The sequence below is a fragment of the Vigna umbellata genome, chromosome 1 (genome assembly GCF_029865625.1).
Source record: "Vigna umbellata cultivar VRB3 chromosome 1, Vumbellata_1.0, whole genome shotgun sequence".
Classification (NCBI taxonomy): domain Eukaryota; kingdom Viridiplantae; phylum Streptophyta; class Magnoliopsida; order Fabales; family Fabaceae; genus Vigna; species Vigna umbellata.
Window position 1 is genome coordinate 101549709 of NC_142165.1, and position 26916 is coordinate 101576624.

General features: G+C 32.4%; 4 protein-coding genes across 6 annotated transcripts; 2 read left to right on the plus strand and 2 right to left on the minus strand.

Annotated features, from left to right (window-relative positions):
- Window positions 1–2002: 2002 nt before the first annotated feature.
- Window positions 2003–4047, minus strand: LOC124841850 (uncharacterized). Its single transcript, XM_047318214.2, has 3 exons — window positions 3824–4047; window positions 2609–2661; window positions 2003–2519 (listed from the first exon to the last, which is right to left on the minus strand). Exons 1-3 carry the CDS (start codon window positions 3953–3955, stop codon window positions 2156–2158), a joined length of 549 nt encoding a protein of 182 aa, XP_047174170.2. The 5' UTR covers window positions 3956–4047; the 3' UTR covers window positions 2003–2155.
- Window positions 4048–7029: 2982 nt separating this feature from the next.
- Window positions 7030–8091, plus strand: LOC124841849 (adenylate cyclase). Its single transcript, XM_047318213.2, has one exon. It carries the CDS (start codon window positions 7347–7349, stop codon window positions 7944–7946), a length of 600 nt encoding a protein of 199 aa, XP_047174169.1. The 5' UTR covers window positions 7030–7346; the 3' UTR covers window positions 7947–8091.
- Window positions 8092–14753: 6662 nt separating this feature from the next.
- Window positions 14754–16929, minus strand: LOC124841851 (uncharacterized). Of its 3 annotated transcripts, none has more exons than XM_088105221.1 (4): window positions 16612–16929; window positions 16132–16209; window positions 15321–15376; window positions 14754–15231 (listed from the first exon to the last, which is right to left on the minus strand). In XM_088105221.1, exons 1-4 carry the CDS (start codon window positions 16729–16731, stop codon window positions 14886–14888), a joined length of 600 nt encoding a protein of 199 aa, XP_087961347.1. In that variant the 5' UTR covers window positions 16732–16929; the 3' UTR covers window positions 14754–14885. The 3 variants fall into 3 exon arrangements, with proteins under 3 accessions (XP_087961347.1, XP_087961346.1, XP_047174171.1); XM_088105220.1 differs by having other exon boundaries at window positions 16132–16354; window positions 16609–16927; XM_047318215.2 differs by lacking the exon at window positions 16132–16209 and having other exon boundaries at window positions 16609–16925.
- A 499-nt stretch (window positions 16930–17428) lies between these two features.
- Window positions 17429–25465, plus strand: TIP1 (Ankyrin repeat family protein with DHHC zinc finger domain-containing protein). Its single transcript, XM_047318219.2, has 13 exons — window positions 17429–18014; window positions 18431–18571; window positions 18775–18887; window positions 19651–19730; window positions 19854–20017; window positions 20222–20360; window positions 20483–20582; window positions 22678–22735; window positions 22853–22930; window positions 23058–23156; window positions 24351–24429; window positions 24522–24670; window positions 24760–25465. Exons 1-13 carry the CDS (start codon window positions 17754–17756, stop codon window positions 25210–25212), a joined length of 1914 nt encoding a protein of 637 aa, XP_047174175.1. The 5' UTR covers window positions 17429–17753; the 3' UTR covers window positions 25213–25465.
- The last annotated feature ends 1451 nt before the right edge of the window (window positions 25466–26916 follow it).

Below are 26916 nucleotides of genomic sequence, written 5' to 3' on the forward strand. Positions count from 1 at the left end.
ATAATAATGAACTAACACAAATTTATGAGATTGAAAATTCCCACTCCATCAATACATTCCATTAATAAATTTACTAGATTAAGAATTACTACTCCATTAACTTTTACTAATGAATATTTTCTTTTATATTATTTTAGGACAATACAGTTAACATTATTATAAATTTAAATTATTTTAAAACTATAATTTTAAATTATATTTTATAAATATTTACGGAATTAATAGTTTAACTAGTTATTGTATTTAGCACATAATAGAAATATTTTTAAACAAATAAGTAACTTGCATTGTTAAAAGGTCCATGAAAAACATAATTGACCGCGTGAAAAATACATTTAGAATAATATATACAATTTTAAAAATAAGAGTGAAAATTTTTATAATGATACTTCTGCAGAAAACCAAAGGAATTCATTTCATCACTACATATTATAGTTATGAATCATAATTTTTCTGAGGACATCACAAAAAAGCAACTAATTGCCACATAAATATACTCTTATTAACCATATTTGAAGTGATAAAAATAACGATAAAATATTCTTATTATCTCAAAAGAATATTAACTTTATTTAGAAAGAAAACATAGAATTAAATACATAAAATAATTAATATTATAGAAAATTATACTAGTGCTTTTAAAAGTTCTTTTACTATTTTAAAATCATTACTTTTACCTGCATTTAATGCACATTAATAATAACAAAAGATATATTTTATTATTTCTATACGTTAGGATTTTATAATTGATTATTGTTATTTTAAATAGTTGTTATTAATATTATCTTAAATAGAATGGGAGAGAAGTAGATATAAAGTAATTCATATAAAGAAAAAAATATAATATATAAAGTGGCAACAAAATATAAATTTACATAAGTTGTGACATATAATTGTAAAATCATATTTACATGAGAAACTAGACGATCATGATATGTTGAATGGTTTAACTTCTATGAAATTATTACTAATAATTAATTTAAAGCAATGTATGATTATTTACAATTAAATCGTAATTAGATCATCATAAATCTGAAACTTATTTTAAAAGCTATAAATATAATTTTGAAGTAAAGAGTTAGATAATTGCATTCAATACATATTAATTACTGTAACTGTAGAACACTGGTTGATTTTTGTATCAAAATATCTTTTATATATAACATTTCTCGTGATTGAATGAAAAACTTTGAACATTAAAACATACATCATGCAAAGAGAAATAAGATAAATGAAGATAAATAATTATATTAATTAATTATTTGAAACTTAAAAGTAATAGGTAATATTACAATTATTTGAATTGTCTTATTGTCATTTTAGATTGAATTAAGACATGTGTCATTGTCATTATGAATATTACTGCAAAACTTATCTTTTGTAAGAAAATATTAGGGTAAACAAGATTTTCTTGAAAAGTTTTATAATGAAAAACATGTTTTAAGATTGAGTATACTTAGTTGACTATATTAAGAAAATATTTGTTAGCAAGTTGTAGCTTTCATGTTGTTATTATTATATTGTTTGGGAAAGTATAAACTTTTATATTTATAACTTAAAGCAATGTGGGGTGCAGAAAGTAAAAACCTTACATTGATAACTAATCCATTGATGATGCCTCCCAAGGTAAGTTTTTAAGAGTTTATTCAGTTTCTTAACTATTTGTTCAAGATGACTACGGTATTAAATCAGAATTACAAAACAAACATTTTTTGTTAACAATAGTATTAAAATAGTTTCTAAAACACTAGATAGATCTAGAATCTCTCACAACAATCTAAAATTCCTCTTAAATCACGCGATAAAATACTCTCCAAATGCGTCGTCGACTCGTATTTGTATAGAACACAATGCATTTGACTCAGGGACTAACATGAATATGCTTGTGCCATGAGCAGTTTAGACAAAGTGCTATGCCATGGCAAGCTATGACAACCTTCCTTATCATGATTCTGTCATAGACTGCAATGACATCACTGTTAATGATAGTGTAACATGAGAATACACTAATGATAATCCATAAATTATAATATTAAACGACAAAAACATGGAGTGACAGGTCCAAGACAGTAAATCTTTGTCCTAATACCTAAATTTGACTAAAATCTAGACAGCACTAACAACGACAGATGAGAATTTGTCTGCAACAATATTCTCATTTCCTCTTCTTACTGGGTGGCTGAGGAGACTCCTCCTCCTCTTCTTTCTCATCTTCATCATCTTCATCTTCATCTTCTTCATCATTATCTTCTTCATCATTATCGTCTTCATCATTATCGTCTTCGTCGTCGTCATCATCATCTTTGTCATCTTTTTCACCTCCAAAATTGGCCTCGGGATCATCATCAGAATCATCTTCCTCCCCGCCTTCATCACCAGAGAAATCCTCGTCGTTGTCATCATCTTCTCCATCATTAATGTCATCCTCGTCTTCCTCATCATCATCATCATCAGTATCGCTACCATCCTTATTTTCTTCACAAGTATGTTTTCTCTTGCATAGTTGGTCAAAGGGAAACCTAACCACGAATTTTAAAAAATAAGTATAAATGGACATTTCAAATTAAAACAACCACAACATCATCCAGGAATATATGTTCACTATTACCTTCCATCAATTGGTGACACTAAGTTATCCACAGCTGTAAGAAGAGATCCAGTCTGAGGAAAAAAACAAAGAAATTAACAATCTTTGCATCAACACCAATGTAGCAGTTTGTATACCGAACAAATTACAATCTCACCCAAAGAAAAATGGACCTGTAACAAAGCTTATGACATTCAAAAAACAAGCTTGCAATTATACTACTTGTTCTCAGCATTACGGTTTGATAATCAGGGCACAGCTTAAAGAAGATGTGCAGTGATGCAGAATCAGTGTTCATAACTTCAAACAATTCCAATAAAATTTATCGCAGAGCTCTCTACCTTAAAAAAGAAAAGAGGGACAGCAAGCAGGACACCGGTACATTGAATTACAGAGGTTATAAAGAAGCTAAAATTTCAGTTTGACAAGTTGAAACAGCAAAAGCATCAGGCATATAGCAGACATAATCAACGCAATACACAGTTTAAGAAAATTAAAAATCCTTCTTATTAAAAAAATCCTTCTTGACATATTACTCCACAAATTATGGGTGATAAAGGTGACATTATAGATGGAAAAACATCATATTAACTATAGCTAATACAAAGACACGTCATAAACCACATACAACATGTTGAGCAGCACTATATAATTCTATGCAAAACATCACTGAAAGCTAACAAAAAATCAGCAGCACGAGTGTTGTCAAAAACAAAAGGATCTAGCTTCATTCATTAATGATTGCCCTTATTCAATACTGGAACGAAAAATGTGTTCTAGCTACTCTTCGATTCCAACTTACGAAGAATACACAACGAAAGCCTCACTCATGAAATTAAACATAACGGACTGTCATTCTCTGGCACCCACTACCGAAAATAATGAAGAATCAGTATACTAAGAGCAGGTTTCCTCCACTGTTCCAATATACTGGCTCTTTTAACCTACTCTTTCTAACAAAAACAAAGTTCTCCATTTAACAAAAAAGTAAACAAAAAGGTTCCCAGAAGAAATACACAACCGTATTATTTTAACAAAGAGGCTCTAACACTGAAAGTATAAGAAACATTTCAGTGAACGACTTAAACTAAAAACTGAAACACATGGAAAATTATGTAATCCCACATGAGCAAATAAAAAAGTTGTAGCAAACATAGATAAGTTGATGGGAATGTGAACGTCCAATGAAATTAAAAAAAAAAAAAAAAAAAAAACTTCTTTGAAGAAATGTAGTACCATGAAGAGAAACGTGAACAAGGATTTGACAGTGGTAAGAAGGGTATGAACCACCAAAGCCTCCCCCAACGCGTGCTCAGAGGTAACAGACTGAACCTCCATTGTTTCTGCTACACCTAAAATTTGCTTCATGAAACCCAAAATATAGAGACAGGATATGAAAACAATCTGCGGGAAATGGGGTTCGTCCCGTTAGGGTTTGGGATTCAAACTGATGACACAATTTCCAATTATTAGTTGCCACGTCATCTCTAGAAACACCAGATAATTTTAAAGTGATATACAAAAACATTTTGTTATAAAAAAAGTAGTATTAATTATTTATAATATTATATTTATATATAAAAAAAATATTTCAAATTTTAACTAGATGATAAAATTATTTCTTAGTTTTAACAAATTCAATTACCCATAAATTAATTAAAAACAATTTATTAAATAAATGGCGTCCAAAATTGAAATAAAATTATAATTTTGCTGTTAATGAACAAGGATATTGTATAATTTTGATAAAAAATAATGTACCGTATGGACCGGACGGTCCATAAGTCAACGGCAGGATTGGCCTAAAACAAATCGGCCTAACACTGGACCGACAAGACCAACTACCAAGGAAACCACTCATGACCTCGAAATCGACCGGATGCAGTGTCCAAATTCATGGACGGCCGGCTCCCTCGGAGGTCGGCCGGTCGGTACGATAACTTAACCAGATTAAAACTAATCGCGATTAAAAGCTATTAAGTTGTATTTGGACTGTGATTAACTATTCAGTAATCCAAACCTATAACAAAAACTATAAATATATATAAAAGAGTGCGAATGACAGAAAGACTATGTGGAGGCAGCAAGTAATAATTTGGGATATTGCACAAATAATAATATGCAATTTGGGATATTGCACAAATAAATAAATTCTTAAATTAATGAATAACTGAAATAAAATCACGTAAGAACAAACAAATTGTTCTTTAAAGAAAAGGTCGCGATTTATGGGGAACTTTTTTAAGATTGTTCTACTTTTATTAATCTTATTAATTCAGGAATGGACCAAAACAAATTAGGATTAAATATTTGTTCAAACTCAAGATTGATTAGCTTAAATTTTAAAATTATTTGATTAATCTCACATAAAGAAACTTGTGAATACATATTTCTATTGCTAATAAAATTATGGCATGACGATTGAAAAGGTCACTGATTTGGTAATATATATCGAAAAAATGTGTGAGCTCTTGTTATATATATAACTCGAATTTAATTAGATTTATTTTAATTTAACTTTTAATTATAATATTATTTGGGTAAAAATTTAGAAAATTGGTTATGGAGAATTTATATGATGTTTAAATAATAAGATTATATTATTTTGATATTAAAATAATTGTAATTATAAATAGAGATTTCATTAAAGAGTTTACTTATTTAAAACACATATCTTTTTAAAACTTATTCTTTAAGTTTATCTGCATTATTTCTTTGAGTTCTAATAGTTGAGTAATCTTTTTGAAGATCAAGAAGTGCACACGTGATCACGGTAACAAGATTTTTATTTACTTAAGCAATTTTCTCAAAAGAGTAAGTTTTTACTCTTTTTTTTTAATTGTAAGTTTCTTCCATCCACGTGAATGATTTATTGTCGCAAATATCTTCTTAGCTTTACAATATGTTTCATGTTGATTAGTGGTTTTAACCATGTACCTTGATCGTGATTTCATGGTGTGTAGGTACATATAGAGTTGTTTAAGTTGAGTGAGCGATTTTAGGTCATTTAGAGTTGTTTTATTTTCTATCAGGTAAGGGGCATTAAATGTTTGTTTATAAAGTCTTGTTAAGTTTGATAATTTGATTTTTGGTGTGCTCTGATTGGAATAAAATTGACTTGGTTATGGGGTTGAGTAGATAGCTTGCTGAAATACTATTATATGATATTACTAGTGCTTGAAATTGATTTAAATGAGTATTGTTTGAATTTGTTAAAGTATGGTTGTGAACGTTTGTCGATTGTTACATGTTTTTTTTATCACTTAAGCTGATGTAATTGAGGTATAACTAGGGATGACAACGGGTCGGGTCGGGCATGGATATTGCCTACCCATAACTCGACCCGACAAAAAAAATTCACTCGCTACCCGCACATATACTCGCTTAAAAAATACCCGCGTATATTTTAAAACCCACAGATACCCGCAAATATTTTAAAAAATATATTTTTATAAAATGTTATAATAAAACTTAAATAAAATTTCAAAAAATATATAAAATATAATATATATATATATATATTAAATTAAATATAAATTAAAATTTAATTTTAATTACATTTAACCTTATAAAGTATAAATTAATGTTAATTTTAATTAAATTTAACTTAATAAAATATAAATTAATTTTTTTTGCGGATAGCGTGTATCCGCGGGTAGGGATAGTATAATACTCGCATCCGACCTATTTATAAGCAGGTATTAAAAAACCCGCTACCCGCAACCCACGGGTAGTAAATATCCGCGGGTACCAACTATCTGTCGCGGATTTTATACTCGGATATTCGCGGGTGCAAATTTTTTTGTCATCCCTAAGTATAACTGATTGGAAACTGTTGTTGGATCTTGGTGTAGTGAAAGATGGGAGTTTTGATTGGTTTTGGGTCTAATTGTGTGTATCTCTGTTGGGGGTTACAGGTAAAATTATAAAGGAGTTGATTTAAGAATAAACTTGATGTTTGAGGTTTATTCTTAAGTTATTTAAAAATTGTTTATCCACTTAATTTACTAAAACATGCTTGTAACATGTAGAATGTGATATATGAGAACCGCTCGGTTCAGATATCCTACTATACACTTATAGTCTCAGAAACATTTCTTTTAAATATAAATTTTCTATAATAACGTTTATTTTAGGGTTAAATATGTTTTTAGTTCTTAAACTATCAAAAGAATTTGTTTTTAGTTCCTCTTTCAAAATAAGGTTTTTTTGAAAAAGAAGAACTGAGATGTACTTACTTTGAAAGATGGACTAAAAACAAATTCGTTTGATAGGTTAAGAACTAAAAACATATTTAACCCTTTATTTTATATGTCGTGATAGTTGACTTAATACCGTCTAACTAACGTTTTCTTCTAACAACAAAAATGGTTTAAAAAATATAAAACATATTGTTAGAACCTTTTATTTAAAATTATTGTTATTATTATTACCATTACAGGCCCGACCCGAGTGTCGACGATTAAGAATAGGGTTAGCTGAACGGCGCAGGAAAAGTAAGCGGAAGAGCGGTTTGCAAGCTAGAAAATGCTGAGAAGAAAGCCAACAAAAATCGAAGTCAAGATCGAAGACAAAGAAGAGCTCGAGGAAGCTCGCCGACGCAACGCTTCCGTCACCACTGCCACCACTACCGCCCCCGCTGGCACCACTTCTCTCCTCCGTCAGCTGGATCGCGGCGGTGAAGATCCCGCTTCCAAGGCGCATCGTATTGGCCTCTCCTCGTAAAACCCTAGCCTCAGTCTCCCACCTTTCTTCCCCAATGGAAGTCGAAGTGAAGCTGCGCCTCGCAGACGCCACCGCCCACCGCCGTGTCACCAGCTTGCTCTCCCCCTTCCACGTCGTCACCCACCGCCAGAAAAACCTCTTCTTTGACGGCGCTGCGTCCGAGCTCTCCGAGCGCCGCGCCGTGCTGCGCTTGCGCTTCTACGGTGACGACGAGCGGTGCGTCGTTTCGCTGAAGGCGCGAGCGGTGCTGGTGGACGGCGTCAGTCGCGTGGAGGAGGACGAGGAAGATCTGGACCCGCGGGTCGGGCGCGAATGCGTTGCAGAGCCTGGGAAGTTGGGATCGGTGGAATCTAGGGTTTTGCTGAGGGTGAAGGAGGAGTTTGGAACTGAAAAGGGGTTTATAGGATTGGGAGGGTTTGGGAACGTGAGGAATGTGTATGATTGGAAGGGATTGAAATTGGAGGTGGATGAAACTAAGTTTGACTCTGGGATTCTCTATGAGATCGAATGTGAGAGTGCTGATCCCGAAGGAGCTAAACGGCTCCTTGAGGAGTTCTTGAAGGAGAATGAAATTGATTATTCTTACTCTACAGCCTCCAAATTTGCCATCTTTCGATCTGGAAAACTGCCTTAGTCAGTGAAATTTGCCTGAGTGAGTGAAATTTGTGTACTTTTGAGTTTATGCTCCTGCTGTTAAGTGTCTAAGAATAAAACAAACTCATGTCATATGAGCTGCTACTATTATTAATTTGAATCTGCCTAGTTTTTTCGTTTATGAATCTATATTGCAAATAGATTGTTCTTTCATTGGTTCTAAAATGATGCTAACTCTTACATAACTAGTAGTTGTGACACGCATCATTGGCGCGGTTTATATTAAGACAAATTTTCTCATTTTTACTGTGTTGATGCCTGTACTGCTTTGTTCTAAGAAGAGGATAGGGAAGGGTACATGAAAAATAATCTAATTTGCTATTATGTTATGTGTTTAGGATTTAGGATGGTTGAATGAAAGTGAATACAATTATTTTGCTTAAGGGTTAAAGGCAAACTTAATGCTCAGTCCTAGGATATATGTAACAATATAGTAACGTAAAGGAAGGGAGGACAGGTAATAACAGAAATTCTGCTTGTATAACCACCAAAACTTTTGATGAAACAAAGAATTTCAAACGTAATGAAAAAGAAATACAGACAGAATTTGCGGAAAGACAATACAGAGAATGTCAAGTAATTACAGAAATTCTGCTTGTATAACCACCAAAACTTTTGATGAAACAAAGAATTTCAAACGTAATGAAAAAAAAAATACAGACAGAATTTGCGGAAAGACAATACAGAGAATGTCAGAGCCACATATGCTAACTTTTTTCCCCACTCTGTCGTGCTAGTGCTACATATATAACTTTTGAACCACAGGATATCAACCAACTAATTGGTTATTTTGGGCGGAGTGCCACCTTATTCCCTCCTCGTTTGCCATGTGTATTACTGCCTTTGTCCCACAATTTCCCTCTGCCCTCATATCTTCAGCTATACTCTGTTACAATACTTTATTATTCATCCGAGCAAAGATCACGATCCTGATACTGACAAAAATATATGTTCAGTAAGGAGAAGAGCTACTGGTATTGTGCTCCTGTGATGTGATTTGTCTTACGGGATCAAATTAATACAAGCAAGCTATTGCTAACAACATGCATGCCACTGGCGTCAAGTTTACCTTAGTCATAGTAAGGAGTTGTAGAAGAGATTCACTAAATAGGAGGAGAACTAGTATAACTTGTATGATAATACATAAAATCATGTTATTGTTACGGTGACTAATGAGGGATGTGAGAAACAAATTAAATTGTTAAGTGTTTATTATGAAAATAAGCTAATTAACGGTTATGTATTTAGGATTGAAAATGGTCAAATAGGACTTAATACAACTTTGCTTAATGTTTGAAGGCAAAAACAAACTGAGAAGATTCATTGTCCTGTTGTTTTTGTCTTGTGAAACAATGCTTAATCCTTGGGTTTATCATTGCCGCAACTAAGGAAAAAGGCCCTTGATTATGCTATACAAGCAATGGATGCTTCTATACAGAGCTGTAAAGCAGGACAATTTGTTACGTCTGTCTTTTCTTTCTCTGTTTCAGCGCTTTGCCTCAGTGTCCGGGGTGAGAATAGGTAAGAGGAAGAGGGAGGCAACTGAGGAGTTACTTTTGCTGATTAATGTCGGAAGGCTGAATTAGAGGTTGTTCTGAACCTACGAGAAACTGTTTTGCTCAAGCTATGCTTATCTACTAATCTGGTTTATAATATCAGTACGAATAATATGTTTGACAATGTGTGGCAGAGAGGTATTTGTAAAGGAAAGCATGCATATTTAGTCTGTGGTGAGCAACTATGAGGCCATTGTTGTTTTTCTGGTTTATATGGTCCAGTACGCAGAAGAAGTTGGGAAGAATTGCAATTTGGTAGGGGTTGTGTAGCCGGCTACTGAAGACTGTTTTTCCATTTGAGGTTGAGGACACAGCATATCATATCATATGCAGTATATTATGTGAAGCCTATAAGCTTTGCAGTGTTTGTAGTATCCAAACCTATGGTTATGCAATATCAGCAGTTACTAATGTTATAAAGTTAGGATGCATGCAACTTAATAGATAGTCTGCGTAAGCTTGTAAGTAGAAAGATACTGAGGGGTTGAAAAGGGAATGTCAAGATAAGCTAGATCTATAGTTAGAGGTTTGTTTGGTAATCCTTTCTTGGCTATATGTATAATGTGTTTATGGTTCTTATTTTACCATTTTATACCATTTTATGATATATCAGTTGCTTGCTGATATAAAAAAAAGAGCTCGTTACAGAATATCTTCAGTGAATTATCCATCACAAATTTAAGGAGAGGAACTACTGTGCTCCTTCCGTATGTATGTTCTGCTAGATTTTTTTTTGGAAGTGATTTTTCATGAATAAAATGACTGGATTGGGATTCATCTCAACAAATGGAAGTGATTTAAGATAATTTAAGCATATATTTTTTTTTATGGTTTTTACCTAAACATTTTCTCAAGTACTTCTTTACAGGTTATAATCAAATTATTTTTATTTGATGTATTTTCCTACTTGGTTACATAGTTTTCTTCCCAACCAAGCTATTGTGGACAAGTTTCCACAATTTTCTAACCAATAGTGGTTCTAAAAATTTAAGTTTCATAGTGTTAAGTTAAGAGTTCAATTTTCCAGTAAACTATTTACCTTTAATTTTATCATTTAGCTTTTGTTATGCAAAATTAATTTATATTTATGAGATTTTTAAGTGTGAAAATATTCTCAATGTGAAAATTTTATCATGAAGTGGATTTAGTTTTATGATTCTAGCATTCATATTACTTTGGTCACTCTTTTATTTTATTTTTTTTAAACTATGCTAGCTTTTTTCATTAATAATTAATTAGTATAAATTTTGTAAGAAAGAAATGATGTCCATATTATTATGTTTGTTCCTTTGTATTATTAAATATTTGATTATTTGTGTCTAATAATTATTTTATTTTCAAGTTTTTCCGTTAGCCTAACATAAAAGGATGATGCTAAAATATGAAATATCAATTTGGTGGGATATGTTACTAAGATCACAACATGCTTTGAAAGAAATAACATCAAATATTTCATGTTTTCTTAACTATCAATAAATTTCTTATGATTTCTCAGTATGTGTTGTATTGTTCTGTAAAATAATGTGTGTTGTTTTATTGTATACAAATTTAACTTCGTGTATGTATTATATTTTATTTTAATTTTCAATTTTTTTATTGTTTAATTTTTTATCCCATCTAAACAAGGTTGTTTATCATATTTATTAGCGGAAGTGTTAATTTGAATATAATATTTTTTAAAAATATAGAAAATTTATTTATTCCTACTAATTTTATCTTTATTATTATTTCAGAAAATCAACTTATTAAAAAATAATTAGATTTATATAAAATAAAGATTTCCTTTATTTTTCTGAGTAAACTATATGTTATATATTTTTAATTCTAAATTTTATTCAGTTTTTTTAATAATGTTTCTGAGTTTATCCATAGATTCATTTATTATAAAATTAAAAATTTATTAAGCTATGTTACTTAAAAAATATATAAACTTAAAAATACATATTTTCTTAAAAACTCTATGTATATTAAAAAAGAGAATAAATAAACCTGAATTGATTTAAAAAAAAATTCATTTTTGTTTTCAAAATATGTTTTAATAATTTAAATATTTTACTTTTAAAAAAATAAAAAAATTTAATGAAAGAAAAAATTATATAAAAGCCAATTGAATGTTGAACCAATTTGCTTATCTGTATAAAAAAATTTAGTGTAATTTTTCACTCTTATTATTGAAATGGATAAATATTTTAAATATGATATTATGTTTATCAGTTTGAAAAACTCGTGAGAAAGAAAATATAATTTTAAAGTAGAGTGATTATGACTTTTGTATAAATAATAAAATAATTGAATAATAGAGGTAGAGGTGAGGTGAAATATTTTGGTGCGGATGAATAATGGTATGTAAATTCTTAATGTCCATGTTCACATGTCCTAAATATGAGAAATGGAAAATATGACGTTCAGGTCTGAGTAAATTTAAAGTAAAAGACAAATTGATTCAATTAATTTAAAGTAGAATACAAATTGATTAAATTCAAAATAAAGTTGTCCCAAGACATCACAACTTTTGGTTAAACTTAAATTTAATCTTTAACAACTTAACATTTATATTGAAATTTTTCGGACATTTTATTTAGTTTGAAGTTCTAACATTTACATTCAAATTTTCGGACAATTTCATTTTATTTAATTTGAAGTTGTATTTGAAACAAAATTGTACAATTTAACCGTATTTATAATTTTTAAAATTTATTTTCATTTTTGTGCGTGCATGTGAATAAACCAAATATGTCTCAATAATTTATCATAATTTTTGTTATATTTTTTTAGGATTTGCAATGTTTTATTATAAGAAATTTAAACTATTTTCAAATTTAATAATGATAATTATAATTTTTCTAATCAACTTTAGACAAAACTCTGACAAATGATTTACACAATTTTATGGTCTGTGTTGAATAATTTATATGTTTTGTATTTATTTAATTAGATAAAACTTATGATATGTCAAACTTGAATAACTTTAGAAATAATGACTAGAATATTAGAACCACAATATTGAGTGAAATAACTACTATGACCTTGATTTTCTTCAATAAAATTAGATGTATTAATTTAACTCATGACCATGGGTCAATCTTAACCATTCTTGAATAAGTTTCCTTTTATAGGACCAACAAATGAAGGGGGCCAAAACATAATTCAAACTTCCAAAGCTTCCTCAGAGTGGGTCAGAGTCAGGGTAATTTGGTCCCACCATACTTGAAGCGAGACCAGTTCACCTGAACCAAAATTGAAGATGGAATTGCGTTGATAGACAAAATTTATAACTCAAAGGTCAAAACAAGTTGAAAAGGGAAAGAAGTCGACATTGGACGACTTAAGCCAAAGGTCAAGACAAGTGAACATGAGTTAAAAGTTGAAACATACCAATTTAAGTTGAAGGTCGATACGACTCAATTCAGGCTAATAGTCGAGACAAACTAACATAGGCTTAAGGATAAGACAGACTGGACCATACTGAAGGTCGAAACAACCTATCTCAAGCTAAGGTTGAGATAAACTTGTGGGGTTGAAAATTAAGATTGACGAAATCAAACCCAAGGTTCAAACGAGCTAAAAAAGGCACACCAGACCAAAGGTTGAGATTGGTATATCTATACCGTATGTCAATACAGTTCGACTTGAGTCGAAGGTTGTGATAAACAAACCTAAGCCGAAAGTCAAGATAAGTCATGTCAAAGATTAAGATTGATTGGTCTAGACTAAAGGTTGAGACAAGTCGATCCATAAAAAAAATTGAATAAACCAATCTGAACCAAATATTTAATAATATATTTTAAAAAAGATTAATATTTTTCTATATTTAAAGAAAAACACATCAACTGATCTAACTAACAAAATTTTTGAGAACATTTTAATGATATAGACATTTTTTGAATTTAACTTTCTTAACTAATACTTTTTGAGTTATGAAATTGATTTGATGATCCAAAAATAAAAGAGAAAAAATGATTGGTTCAACTTATTTCTTAATAAATAGTAATCACTAACATTATCAATTTTAAAAATACCCTTTTTAACGAGGGATTTTTTTAAATCTATGGATTTTTTTTTTTATTATGATGAAGAGCCTCTGCGGTGAGTCAAATTGACATGTATATATAAAATCATGCACTATCACAATAATTATTTTTTCTCTCAATAATTGCATGCAATAAATTATCTGTTAAATAATCATGCATGATAGTAATGCGAAAATACGTCTGTTTTTATCATTTGTTTATATGTGCCCCGCAAGCAGTTGTATTCAAGTAATGTTATTTGGTGTTACATGTTTCACTCTATTTTTTATAAACCACTCCAGCACAAAATAAGAAACACTCTCCAAGGTATAAATTTTCACCAGGATACCGAGCAAATTTTTTTTTTACCAGCATTTAGAATAACAAAAATATGAATATAAAATACAAAATTTTATAAGTGAAATATTATAGTTAAAAGAAATACGTGAAAGGAATCCAATACATATACAACCAAAAAAAATATCAAATCTAATTTTTTACACAATAATTTAGTGCCATAAAATATTAAAAAAATAATTATTCTATTTGGCTTATTCTTTATACTTTAAGCTAGATAAAAACTTTATACTGGGCCAAGACATAGATAACTGAAACTGTATTAAACACTATGATAAATCTATCATTAAACCAAAGAAGCAGCATTCAATTTATTTATAAAAATAGTATTAATAATGACATTAAAAATATTAATTCATAATAGTATCAAAAATGGAAAAGAAAATGGTTTTTCCTTTTCAAGTTATCACATTACTTCAAAACATTCATAAATTTAAAAACACAACAATAATAAAATTGTAAAATCTTTAATTTAATCACTTGAATCCCATACCATTGATTTTCTTTCTTGTAATTCATTTTATTAAGTTTCGTTCAAATTTTTATTGTACTTGTTTTTGTTAAATAATTTATTTCTTCTGTAGCTCTTTTGACAAAGAAGTATTTAAATTAACAAAATTTTAAGCATATGTACTTTAACATTAATTAACCCTCTTAGAAAGCTAAGTTGGATAGTACAATACAACCACTGTACATGTACATTACTGACATTTCTATTATATTAAAGTTAAGTAAAACCACAACATGCCCCACTGACTCAGTACTCATCTAGTTTTTGCTTTTTATACAATTGGGTTTCAATAACTCAAATAACTATGACAAGACTAAATAAAGTAGGCAAAAATTAACTCAAATAACAGACAATACACATAAATTGAACTTTTATATGTGGAGAAGGCTCCACTGGAAAGTTGAAAGAAACTTTAGTTCGGAGAACTAAGATTAGCTAGGGCTTATATGGCAGAAAAAGAAAACACTGTACCATCTACTACACTTTTACTTCCTCTTCTTAGCAGGTGGCTGTGGAACCTCTTCTTCCTCTTCTTCATCTTCATCTTCGTCTTCATCTTCATCCTCTTCCTCATCCTCATCTTCATCTTCATCTTCTTCATTATATTCATCACCATCTTCGCCATCTTTTCCACCTGCACCATTGGCCTCGGGATCATCCTCGGGCTCAGCCTCTTCATCACTTTCACCTGAGAAATCTTCATCTCCTTCCTCATCATCTTGATCATTTGCGTCGTCATCATCTTCTTCCTCCTCGTCGTCATCTGACTCGCTGGCATCCTTGTTCACAAGGTAGGTATGTCTTCCCTTGTAGAGATCAGCAAAAGGAAACCTGAGAAGAATCGGCATACATCACTGCAAATGTTTCCAGACATAAAGCATTGTTATATTTTCCAAAGTGTTGCTTAAACTTATTCTCACCTTCCATCTATTGGGGTCAATTCTGGGGTGATGTCAGTCAGCAGAGATCCGGCGGTCTGGGAAACAGACATAATCATTTATACCCACCCACTTCTATATGAAAGCGTGAACTACACTAATGTGTCCCATAAAAATTAACCAAAAGGTAGAACACAAACCAAACTCATGACATAAACAAATCATAACCCGTGGCCTAATTATTGTATGGACTTATATTGTTACAATAAGAAGCTTCATCAGTAGCTTCCCAAGCAAGCAATCATGATGCGAACTGAACTCCGGAGATCACAGTTCCCTACTGAACACCAATCATGGTCGCACAAAACAGAAAAGAAAATATCCATGTCTATTTTCACGAACAGAATGCATAATATAAATTTAGCACAATTCAAGGAGAAGAAATTTCAAAACAAGAAACCAATGCAGGCACCACTCACATGAAACTCCACATTAGAAAACTGTCCTACTGTTAAAGCATTGTCAATGTTTTGCTAGAACCACTGGTTAATTTCTTGAAGGAAATATCTAGTCAATGTGATGGTTCTATGAAAATCAGGTTCTAAGGTTTCGTTGACCATGTTACACAGACAAAAAGACAAACACAGCACTTAAAGCCAATCAAGCAAAAGAATGACCAATGCAGAAGAAATCAGGTTTAACGTAAAAAAGAATCTTAATCAAATTACAATAATTCGATTGCTTTTAATTTGATCTGAAGAAATAAATAAAAAAGATGATATTTTAAGCACTCTATTAACAAAAAACAGCATTGGTTTACACGAACAACAAACAAACTATCATTCTTTCGCACCTGACTAATTTTTTTTTGATTCGGAGCACAAATAAACGGACCAACTTCTGTAATCGAACACAACCAGCAGTCTAGCAGCATCAAAGAACAACAATTATGAATAGGGTTCAGCTGCAACCAAATCCACCCCCAATCCGCACAAAAAAGGAAGCAGAGTATTTTACACGCTTTCCCCCCACACGAATGAAAAAAAGAATTCACTATCAGCTCCCGTTGACTTTGACTACAACACAGAACGGTAAGATTTCAGGAAAAAAATCCCTAAATTCCTCCCAAGATAAGAAGTAAAAAGCGAAATAGGCGTTAAAATTCATGCGAGTAGAAAAAGTTTTGATGAACCGAAAAGAAATTTGAAAGAGCGTGTGAATTATTGAAAGTCTGGAAACACCAATTGTTCACGCCGTTAACGATAATTCCACAACATGGATTGGGCATTTTAAGAGTTAAAATTAAAAGGAGAGGGTACGAAGGGAATACCAGAATGAGAAGGCAAAGGAGAGATTTGGCGGCGACAAGAATTGTGTCCACCACCATGGCCTCCACAACAGAGGCGGTGCGCATGGTCTTCTCCACCGTAATGAGAGAAGATAACTCCTCCATAGTTGTAAGCTAAATATTCAGAAATAAAAAGGAATGAAAACGCAAAGAGAGAAGAGAGGAGGAATCTGAAAGAGAGTGAAGAGAATGGAAGAGAGAGATTCGAAGTGGGAAAGAAGGGGTTCGGTCCGGTTAGGATAAACCCTTTTGTCGGTCCAGTTAGGGTTTTTGACAACAACAAATTGCTTATGTCACCCCAATGTTAATGAATACTTTGGCCAGGGTTTTATTATACAAGAAAAAAAAATCTTTTTATGTATTTAATATAATATATTTGTTAAAATTCCAAACCATTCCCAGGCTGTGAGTAACTGAAATATTAAGAAATATAAGAGCAGGTGTCGAAAAAATCATATAAGAAAACATTAATGGTTAAACAACACGATCTTTGGTAAAAAAATAAAAAATAATTATTTTGGGGGCAGTTGATGTATGCCATCCATAATAAAAAATTATTGTTCATTTGTCTTCTAGGTATTTAAAAATGATTTTAATATATGGATGGATGGTTAATTACATAAAAGAACCGTAGAGAAACTAATTTTAGATAGTAGTAAAAGTCATTTCATTTATTTAACTTTTGTTGTTAAAAGTATTTATAGATATGAAGATACTAAAAATATATTGTGATGAATTAATTAAGATATAAAGAAAAAAAAAATGGTATAGTTTGGTTCGATGCAGAGGAAATGGAGTGACAAACAGAAAGACACCAAGTGGCGTGGCCTGCTATAATGATATCTATGAATAGACTCCTCTCTCTCATCAAATCTCAATTGCTATTGTCTCTTTGATTCCTTTGTATCGTTCAGAGAGGGTCAACAGGGACGGCCATGACCCAAACCCTCTCTTTCTCTCTCCTTCGTTCTTTATCGCCTTCGCAGAAAAACCCTAGAAATTAACCAACCAACCAATCCTCTTTTCTCCATTCCCCGAATTTCTTTTCTTAATTTTCGTTCAATCGCCAACCCCTCCCTCCAAGTCAACGCGGGAACCCCTAAATCAGGTTTCGAAAAGCTCGATCTATGTCATCCGAGATCGAGGTCGTCGAGGAGGTGCAGTCGCGCGATGAGCAATCGCTGACGTCGGGAGGCGCCGATAGCGTGCCGGAGGAGAGCCTTCGGAACGACGTGTACACGGCGGCGGCGTACGGGGATTTGGAGAAGCTGCAGAGATTGGTGGAGCAAGAGGGTTGCCCCGTGACCGAGCCCGATGGGTTGGGTTACTACGCGCTGCAGTGGGCTGCACTCAACAATCGCACTGCCGCTGCTCAGTACATCATTGAGGTTCTTTGATCGGTTTGTTGAATTGCGTTTGCTTACTTTTGCTTCTCGAGCTTGTCCCTTGGTTTTGCCCTTTGTCTGCTCTTGCCTCCCTTGTTTTGACATTTACTTAATTAGTGTTTTTTCACTGCAACAAAAGAAAATAAAATGTAGGATTTAGTTTCTCGTTGTTGTTGTTTAAGGAGGGGTGTAGATGTAGGAAAGAAGATAATTTGATGATGAGGATGAGTGTCATGCTCTTGGTTTGAATCTGTTAAAGTGGCCTAGCATAGCTCGGTTTGGGTTGTTGATCATGTTTATGCTATGAAATGACTTGGCTTGTTTGTGGTGGAATTGAATGTATGCATTGAAATTTGACTTGTTTTCTCTGTTGATGTGGCGCACGAAATTGAGTTGAGTGGTTGGTTTGTGGTTGGCAGCATGGGGGAGATGTAAATGCAACGGATCATACTGGCCAGACGGCCCTACATTGGAGTGCAGTTCGGGGTGCTATCCAGGCTGCGGAGCTTTTACTTCAGGAGGGTGCTCGAGTGAGTGCTGCCGACATGAATGGTTATCAGGTTAGATTGATCTGAATGTTTTAATCTATATTACAGTGATTGCTGGTGGGGTAAAGCATTTAAAGTATTTTTTTAGCTCTTATACCTGGTTTTCTGCATCTGGTTACATCTGGGAAATTGGTAGTTTAGGGTTCTTGTTTTACTTGAAGCACATGTGTGCAGCTGTAAATGTTGTTTGCTAATTATGATGTACTTGGACTCAGACAACCCATGTTGCTGCACAATATGGTCAGACATCTTTCCTTTACCACGTTGTTTCAAAATGGAATGCTGATCCCGATGTCCCTGATAATGATGGAAGAAGCCCCTTGCATTGGTAATAAAAGATCTGCCGTTCAACCTTTCTTTCTATTGAAATGGATGTTCTCGCTTTTCTATTTTTCCTCATTTTTCTGTAGTCAGGCGGCCAACCCGATAACTGATGCTCTGACAAATTATTTGTTGAGTATGTGTCCTTTGACACTATTATTACTGATTTATGATGCCTTCTTTTCTTCAAGCAAACTGCAAATATTGTGGTTTGGTTATTTTCAAAGTAGATCATAAACCTAAAAGGGTATTTGGCATATTTGACTCAGAATACTATGTAGGGAGCATTAGCCCAAGTTGAAAACCCTTTTTAGCCTAGAGGGTCTTAATTAACTGTCTAATACGTGAATGGTTGTTATGAACATCGTGAAATTTCTCTCGGCACATTTTCCATGTAATATTACCCAGCATGAAGGATTATTTTGGAATTAAAAGGCCAGGAGACATGTGGAATACTTCATTTATATTACATATGTAGCCATGTTCTTTATATTTATACTTGGAATTCTCTCAATAATACATTGGTCATATCTTCACCCAATTTGACTCATTTCTTTTGTATCTCCGGATAGAAAGTTGCGCCATGTTTTCCTCAGAAGTTTATTGTACAGTGTTACCAAATTAGTTTCCTATGTGCTATTTACTGGGTTGCCTATTTGTATTTTCCCTTCTAAATAAATTTTGAATGATTCTGCTTCAGTGAAATTTTTATATAATTCTTCAGTATTTTTGTGCTATACTTTATGCTTCCTTTCTCACTTGAATTTTAGGGCTGCTTACAAAGGGTTTGCCGATTGTATACGTCTCTTGTTATTTCTTGATGCACATAGGGGACGTCAAGATAAAGAGGGTATGTTTCAATGCACTATCCTGAATTCCTTTATTTCTCCTCAAACTAATCCTTCATTAAATGATGAATTCATCTTTTTATTTTCAAAGCATAATTATATTTTTTATATTTTTATATTATAAGGTTGCACTCCTCTTCATTGGGCTGCTATTAGGGGGAACTTGGAGGCCTGTACTGTGTTAGTGCAGGCTGGCAAGAAGGAAGATCTGATGGTGGCTGATAATACAGGCCTTACACCAGCACAACTGGCTTCTGATAAGAATCACAGACAAGTTGCTTTTTTCCTTGTAGGTGTTTTATAATCAACACAGTTTGATTTGATCACTAGTTTGCTTTCCATCTCTTTACTATATTCCCATCTATTGTAATTTGAGAATTGGACTGGTTGTGGCTTATTTTCCTGAAAAGCATCTGTGTTTATTGAATTTATAGGATGGGCGCTTGAGTGGACTGTGTATGTTCATATATTAACCATTATGGATATCCTGTAGGGAAATGCCCGAAGGTTGCTTGACAAACGTTGTGATGGGAACAGCCGCCTTGGAAGAATTTCCAAATTAGGACTTGCGCCCATCCTTTGGTGCATAATTTTTGTGCTCTTGGTTACTTATATTCATTCGGTCATCTTGGGTATCTATCTTGGCTTCCACATATGGAATCAATTTTGTCTGCATATGAGCACTTGCATGCATAATTATTCCTTTATTTTGATGGATGTCTCACTATCATTTGTATCTTACTTTTTCCTGTAGCGACAAAAATGCCAAAGCTTACAGCTGCAGCTGGTCTTCTTGCATGGTTTGGAGTTTTGCTTGCAACTGTTGGTTTGGTTATGTTTTACAAGTGTAGCAGGTAAGTGATGTGCTCTTAAATTTTACAACTTCACGAGAATACCTTCGATGTGATTAAATACAAGAAAAAGATCTTTCTTCAAGAGACTTCTAGGATTTTCTTCCTGCTGTTATATCAAATCTCTATTTAATTGGATAAGGATTATTGGTGGTTTGATCGTGCAACTCATATTCTTTAGCAATATATAAATTTTTGCAATGTGTTGTTCAATTGCTCTGATGGTTCCAATCCTCTTTTCTACACAAATTGTTTAGAGGAAAAGTAAAGGGTAATTTAAGTGAAAAACCATTGGAGTTGAGTGGGATGTATGACGAGTGTTTCAGGTGTTGTGATATTTGGTTCAAGTTCAATTATAAGACCCTCAATGTCATATAATATTGGGTGGGTGGTAACAGGACAACAGCAGAAAAAAAAATCATTGTGGTAGAGATCATAATGTTGCATTGAGTGAGTGACATACTTGATAATATATGATTGGGAATGAATAAAATCTTGCCTTTGGGTGGTTTTGATATATGTGGAGTAGACTAGTAGCTCCCTATTAAGGAAAATAGAGCATGGGTTGGATGTAGGGTAGTCCTGATGCTAGAGCAGAATGAGATCAAGAATTATATGTCAGTAGTTTGTCTATACACTGTAGACTTGATTTACATAATAACATTTTTGCATTGTTTGAACCATGTTGCAGACCCTGGCTTCTGAGAAAAGGCTAGGGTTCTGTTACCAGAATCCAGATTAATAAAGACTATTTCGTGTGTTATTTTATGGTACAATCAAGTCTAGTCTAAGAATCTCTTTCCTTGCTACCGTAGGATAGCTAGGTAATACAGTCATGGGTTCTCACAAGTATGACTGTAACCTGTATGTTTACCATAATTCCATTCAGTGATGCCAACTTCTGGGTGTATATCCTGAGTAGCTTCTCTTTGAATGCAAATTTAGTTTTACTCAAACAATCCTATAAAATCAACTAGTAAGATGGGATTTATTCCCCCCCCCCCCTCACACACACACACACACACATGTATATATATATATATATATATATATATATATATATATATATATATATATATATATATATATTATAATTTGACCATTTAGTCGATATAAGATTCTCAACAACACACACTTCACACCGATAACTGAACATGTTAAGCATGAAATTAGATATTGTGGGTGGTGTTAGACTTTCTATACCATCTTGGAAAGTGAGGTCTGCCCTTGCTTATATATTGTAATTTGACTATATCTCTAATAAGTGTGAGATCTTTAATGTACACCCTCACTTAAGAACTGGACATCTCAAGCATGGGACTAGATCTTTGTAAGTGGTCTGGTAGTGGTGCTTTAGTGAGAGCAAAATTAGTCCAATAAACCTTTCTAGGTTATGATCTAATACCATCTTAGTTAATGGATTTAGGTCCAACACAGTTTTATAGAATTGACTTCTAAAAAGAGGTTTGCACTCACTTATACACTATAGTTTGACTATACTTTTGTCAGTGTGACATCTCCAACACACTCATGTTGAGCATTGAACATCTCGACCATGAGACTAGATATTTGTGGGTGGTTCAATAGTGGTTAGGTAGCTAAGTCAAAAGGTAGGCCTAACAAGCCTTACTAGGATAGATTGTAATACCATCTTAGAAAGTATTTAGGCGTAACTTAAGCATATAAAGTTGGTTTGTAAGTTGAGGTTTTGTCTCCCCTTTTATATTACAATTTAGTCATACATCTAGTCTATGTGCTATTCATTGTTAAAATGTTTGATAAATATATGATTAGTGTCCGGTGGAGCTTCTGAAAACTCTTTTGTAAACCTTTTTGTTTGACCTCTCACGGTAACAAATCAATGACATTCAATCTAGGGTGGTATTGGTTAATGTATGGTGATCAATACATGATAAAAGTACAACCCAGAAGTAGACATGCTCTATATCATATTTCATTTTCATTTGCTGTTTCAGTGAATATCCAGTTTCAAATTGTTTCTAGATGCCTGCTGCGTTCTATATTTAAGCTCTCTTTAAGTTGTTTTATTTTTATTTATTTTTTCTGTTTTCTTAATCTCGCATCCCCTCTCTTGCAGTAAGGATCCTGGTTATATTAGAATGAACATGCGTGACACTCAGGATACAAAAGATGATGTGAGTTTTTTTTTTTCTTTTTTCACCTAATATCTACTTCAATTTTTTCAACCTCTCCGAGATTTTAATACTGTATAGCATGTGCCATTGTCTTAAAAAGATTGAATGATGTTGTAGGAGCCTCTTTTGAAGATTGAGATAAATAATCCTGCTTTACTTGCTGGAAACTGGTCCCAGCTTTGTGCAACATGCAAGGTTCTCTTTGCCTTCTTTTGATTGTCTTACTCTGAAGCCTATAAATGTCTTGCAAACACAGATTACAAATGCCCATACTTCTTTGCTTTGAACGGTTTCTAACAATTTCATGTTGGCTTTTCTTTAGATTGTCAGGCCTCTTCGAGCAAAACACTGTTCTACCTGTGATCGTTGTGTGGAGCAATTTGATCATCATTGTCCCTGGGTGTCTAATTGCATTGGCAAGGTACTTCTGGCTGTGTTTTACATGCTTTGCAATTCGTTAATTGAACATTTTAAAATTTTCAATGTATCATTTACTTTAACGGAAAAATGAAGGGGTATTATTAATCTCGGACAATTTGTTATATTCTGTCATCTACCTTATGGATGGAGCATAACACCTATGCTTTGTTTGGATTCAAATGGGGGTGGAAAGAGTGAGAAAGAAGGACAAAGAGAGGAGAAAATTAGATGGTTTGTTGGATTAAGTGAAAGTGAATAGATTTGAGTACAAAGTTTGTAATAGATGTGATTGATGTGACTAAAAATACTTGTTATGCATTGAATTACTTATATGCCCTTGGTGGTATATTTTTGGTGATGATGAGTATCCACATGTCTTCAGCATTTAACTAATAATTTAATATAACATACACAAGAAATACCAATGTCAAAAATCTCATGCATGGTAATGAATTACTTGGACCATAATCTATTATTGGCTTTATGGATAATCGATAACATAATGGATTATGCATAAAGCCATAATAGATTATATTCCTCGTTATTACTGCCCTCACGTTTTAAAATTTTCATCAGATTAAATTTTATCAATTTAAAATTTTAAAATATTTTTGTCCCATCAGTACGCTGTTCCAGTAATATATGGAGGGCAAGATGGTTATTCTACTCCATAGCCTCAACTTTCCGCTCATGGCAGGGGGGCAAAAATCAGCACCCACCCTGCCTTCCAATCCCCACCATTTCAAATAAGTGAATTCAAACACAAACAATCTGTTTTCTAATCCGTAAGTAAATACTGAAATGCAAACCGAGCCCTGGTGAAACTCGAGCATGTGGCACGCCATTTATTAGTAAATGCACCTTTCGACACCAAAGAGGACCTTATTTGGTGATCTAACATTGCATGTGGAGATTTTTATAGTGCAAACAGTTAATCTTCTAGTGATTGTTTAGCTTAAATCTTGCGATATAGCTACAAATAAAATGTATCTACTTCATTTGAGTTTGTCATAAAAATCAAAGTATGCCATTTATATTCTGTAAATAATAAGTGTTGGATAGGTTAGAGTATTTATATTGTCTAACTTTGTTGCTAGAGTATGATGATTACTAATCCTACCCACTGAGTTTCTTTTTGGTCTTCTAATTATCACTTTTTTTATTGACCTGATTTTGTTACAATTTATTTCTTCAGAAGAACAAGTGGGATTTCTTTGCTTTTCTTATTCTTGAAGTTTCAGCTATGTTGGTTACTGGTGGAGTTTGTCTTACAAGTATGTGTCTGCCCTGACATTGAGTTACTGTGTTATGTTGTTCATTCTACTGCTCTCTAAACTGCTGATGAAAACTAAATCTGTGTGGGCAGGAGTGTTAACTGATCCACTTGCACCTCATTCATTTGGGTCTTGGATTCAGCATGTTGGTAAGAATCACACTGGTGCAATATCATTTCTAATAGCCGATTTTTTCCTCTTCTTCGGTGTGTTTGCTTTGACTGTTGTGCAGGCTAGTCAGGTATGTCTTATTTACTTTTATTTTTTTGTGTACAATTCTCTCCTGATCCTATGCACGTCTTTATTCATATGTTTTCATTCGTGATCTAGATATCTCGCAATATTACAACAAATGAGATGGCAAATGCAATGCGTTATAGTTACCTCAGAGGTCCAGGCGGTAGATTTAGAAACCCATATGATCATGGGATCAAGAAAAACTGTTCTGATTTTTTGATCAATGGTTACAATGAAGATGTGGAGTGCATTGAAGAAATAGGCCAGTCAGAGGAAGGTACAGCAATGATGAACATTGCAAGAAACTCGAACTTGACAAATGGAGACTCGCATACCCGTGGTGAATATGCTAGGGGCCATGGAAATGGACAGTATGTCATTAATGTGAACTCCAACAGTACAAACTCCAAAACACATAATGGTCATGTTCATTCTTCACATTGTAGCCATAATAACCATGGCAAAACCAGGAACGACAATGCTCCCTTGGGCTTAGGTCTTGGACTTGGACGAAACAGCAGATCTGTTACAACACCCTCATCGTGATATTCATTTCTTGGTGAAATTAACCTGTAATGTATTATAGGCACGTGTCTGGGTTGGTTGGTTGGTTGATTTACTTTAATTCAATCTATTTGTGGCTCTTGTCTACCACGCCCCATGTGCAATTTTGTGCTATTACGTTTAGTCATCCTCTTCATTTTTTTTTCTTTTCTACTTCTGTATCTAATTTAAAAGCTGATAAATATCGCCTTGAAAGATATATATGAATGAAATTTGAATGTATTTGCTTCAGGCATTTACCACTCAAATTGCTATTGTTATGATAAAAATTATTCTCTTTGATAACCTTACATATGTTCTTTATTACTTCAACTGATTAATAAGTTGATTACATAAGATTTAATTTTGAGCCAATTTTATATAAAATGTACAACTATTTAACATTTAATATATTTTAAATCTGGTTTATATAGTTAAGTTCTTCTAAATTATTTAATTGTTGAACTAAAATTATGTTTAAATTGTTAGTAATTTGATCTAAATGTTTAAATGAGATGAAAACTGAGTATTTTATTAGTTAAGTTAAAAGTTTATAAATATGATATTTAACTATTTTGAACTTAATATCTAAGAATCATTTGTTTTTCTTAAACGTTTTTTATACTATCTCTCTTAAGATTTCAAATTAATTGTTCACAATTTTGACTACTAATTTGTCTTAAGGATGTCACTAGAGAGGAAAAGGTAATCCATCAAATATATTTTTCTTTAGATAAGGTTTTTACCTTTTTTATTTTTTATTTTTGGATTGGTTGTTAGTTGGATTTGTTTGCATGTTTATGTATAAGTATTTGTGTTTAACAACAATATATAAATATATGATAGTTTATGGTTGTAGTAAAATATTCAGTTTGATTAGAGAGTTTTGTTCGAGAAGTTAAATTTTTTAGGTAAAAGATGTTATTTTGGATACTTAGTTGATAAATATAAAATAAGGTATATTTTTGTAAAAGGTTTTAATAAACTAATGCCATGTTATATTTTTGGATGTACGTTTACAATAAAATTTGAAATATTGTTATAATGTGTAAGTTTAGTATTTTTTTAGATGCATATTGGATTTGAAGTTATTGCTTTATAGGTTGAATAATGATTTTTATTTATTTGTCTAATATTTTTTTCACTTTATTTTTTAGTCTTAAAAGTAAAGTAAAATTGATTTTGTGTCTAAAAGAAATAACTTTACCAAGTGAAGTTGTAATGTGTTCTAGGTAAGGAAAATGTATAAAAGTGTTAATGTGATGGTGTAAGAGATTTTATGGAAGTTATTAACTAAAAATACTGTTTTAGTCACTAGAGTGAATGTGTTTTGTTTGATATTCTTGCAAAACAAAAACATAGGTGTTTAAGCAGATATACAATTTAATCCAAGTCTCTTCAACTAATGTTTCATCATATATCTGCACTCAATGAAAATAGACACACCTAAACTCTAGTGAAACTATTTTTATCAAATAGAAGTATCTTTTATGTTTATGTTCAAGTATTTCTTGTGTAGTTTATTCAAACATACATGTTATGTGTATGTATACTTATTGGAAGAAATTATTGAATCATATATTTAAAGAATTTATTGCTTTAATTAAGGGAATTGCAAAGTATGCATACACTTGTAAATGTAATTGACATGTTTATGTTACAAATATGTGATACATGGATAAATTTATGTCTGAAGAATAGATTTAT

What these genes read in the sequence shown, in the direction of transcription:
- LOC124841849 (XM_047318213.2), top strand. Translation starts at nt 7,347, where the DNA reads ATGGAAGTCGAAGTGAAGCTGCGCCTCGCAGACGCCACCGCCCACCGC.
- TIP1 (XM_047318219.2), top strand. Translation starts at nt 17,754, where the DNA reads ATGTCATCCGAGATCGAGGTCGTCGAGGAGGTGCAGTCGCGCGATGAG. An exon ending in ATGTTTTACAAGTGTAGCAG is followed by an intron (nt 20,583 to 22,677) that starts GTAAGTGATGTG and finishes CCTCTCTTGCAG; the next exon opens with TAAGGATCCTGGTTATATTA. An exon ending in CTGTTGTGCAGGCTAGTCAG is followed by an intron (nt 24,671 to 24,759) that starts GTATGTCTTATT and finishes TTCGTGATCTAG; the next exon opens with ATATCTCGCAATATTACAAC.
- LOC124841851 (XM_088105221.1), bottom strand. Translation starts at nt 16,731, where the DNA reads ATGGAGGAGTTATCTTCTCTCATTACGGTGGAGAAGACCATGCGCACC. An exon ending in CTCTCCTTTGCCTTCTCATT is followed by an intron (nt 16,210 to 16,611) that starts CTGGTATTCCCT and finishes TGTTCTTTGATG; the next exon opens with CTGCTAGACTGCTGGTTGTG. An exon ending in ATCAAAAAAAAATTAGTCAG is followed by an intron (nt 15,377 to 16,131) that starts GTGCGAAAGAAT and finishes TCTGTTTCCCAG; the next exon opens with ACCGCCGGATCTCTGCTGAC.
- LOC124841850 (XM_047318214.2), bottom strand. Translation starts at nt 3,955, where the DNA reads ATGAAGCAAATTTTAGGTGTAGCAGAAACAATGGAGGTTCAGTCTGTT. An exon ending in TGTTCACGTTTCTCTTCATG is followed by an intron (nt 2,662 to 3,823) that starts GTACTACATTTC and finishes TTTTTTCCTCAG; the next exon opens with ACTGGATCTCTTCTTACAGC. An exon ending in GTGTCACCAATTGATGGAAG is followed by an intron (nt 2,520 to 2,608) that starts GTAATAGTGAAC and finishes ATTCGTGGTTAG; the next exon opens with GTTTCCCTTTGACCAACTAT.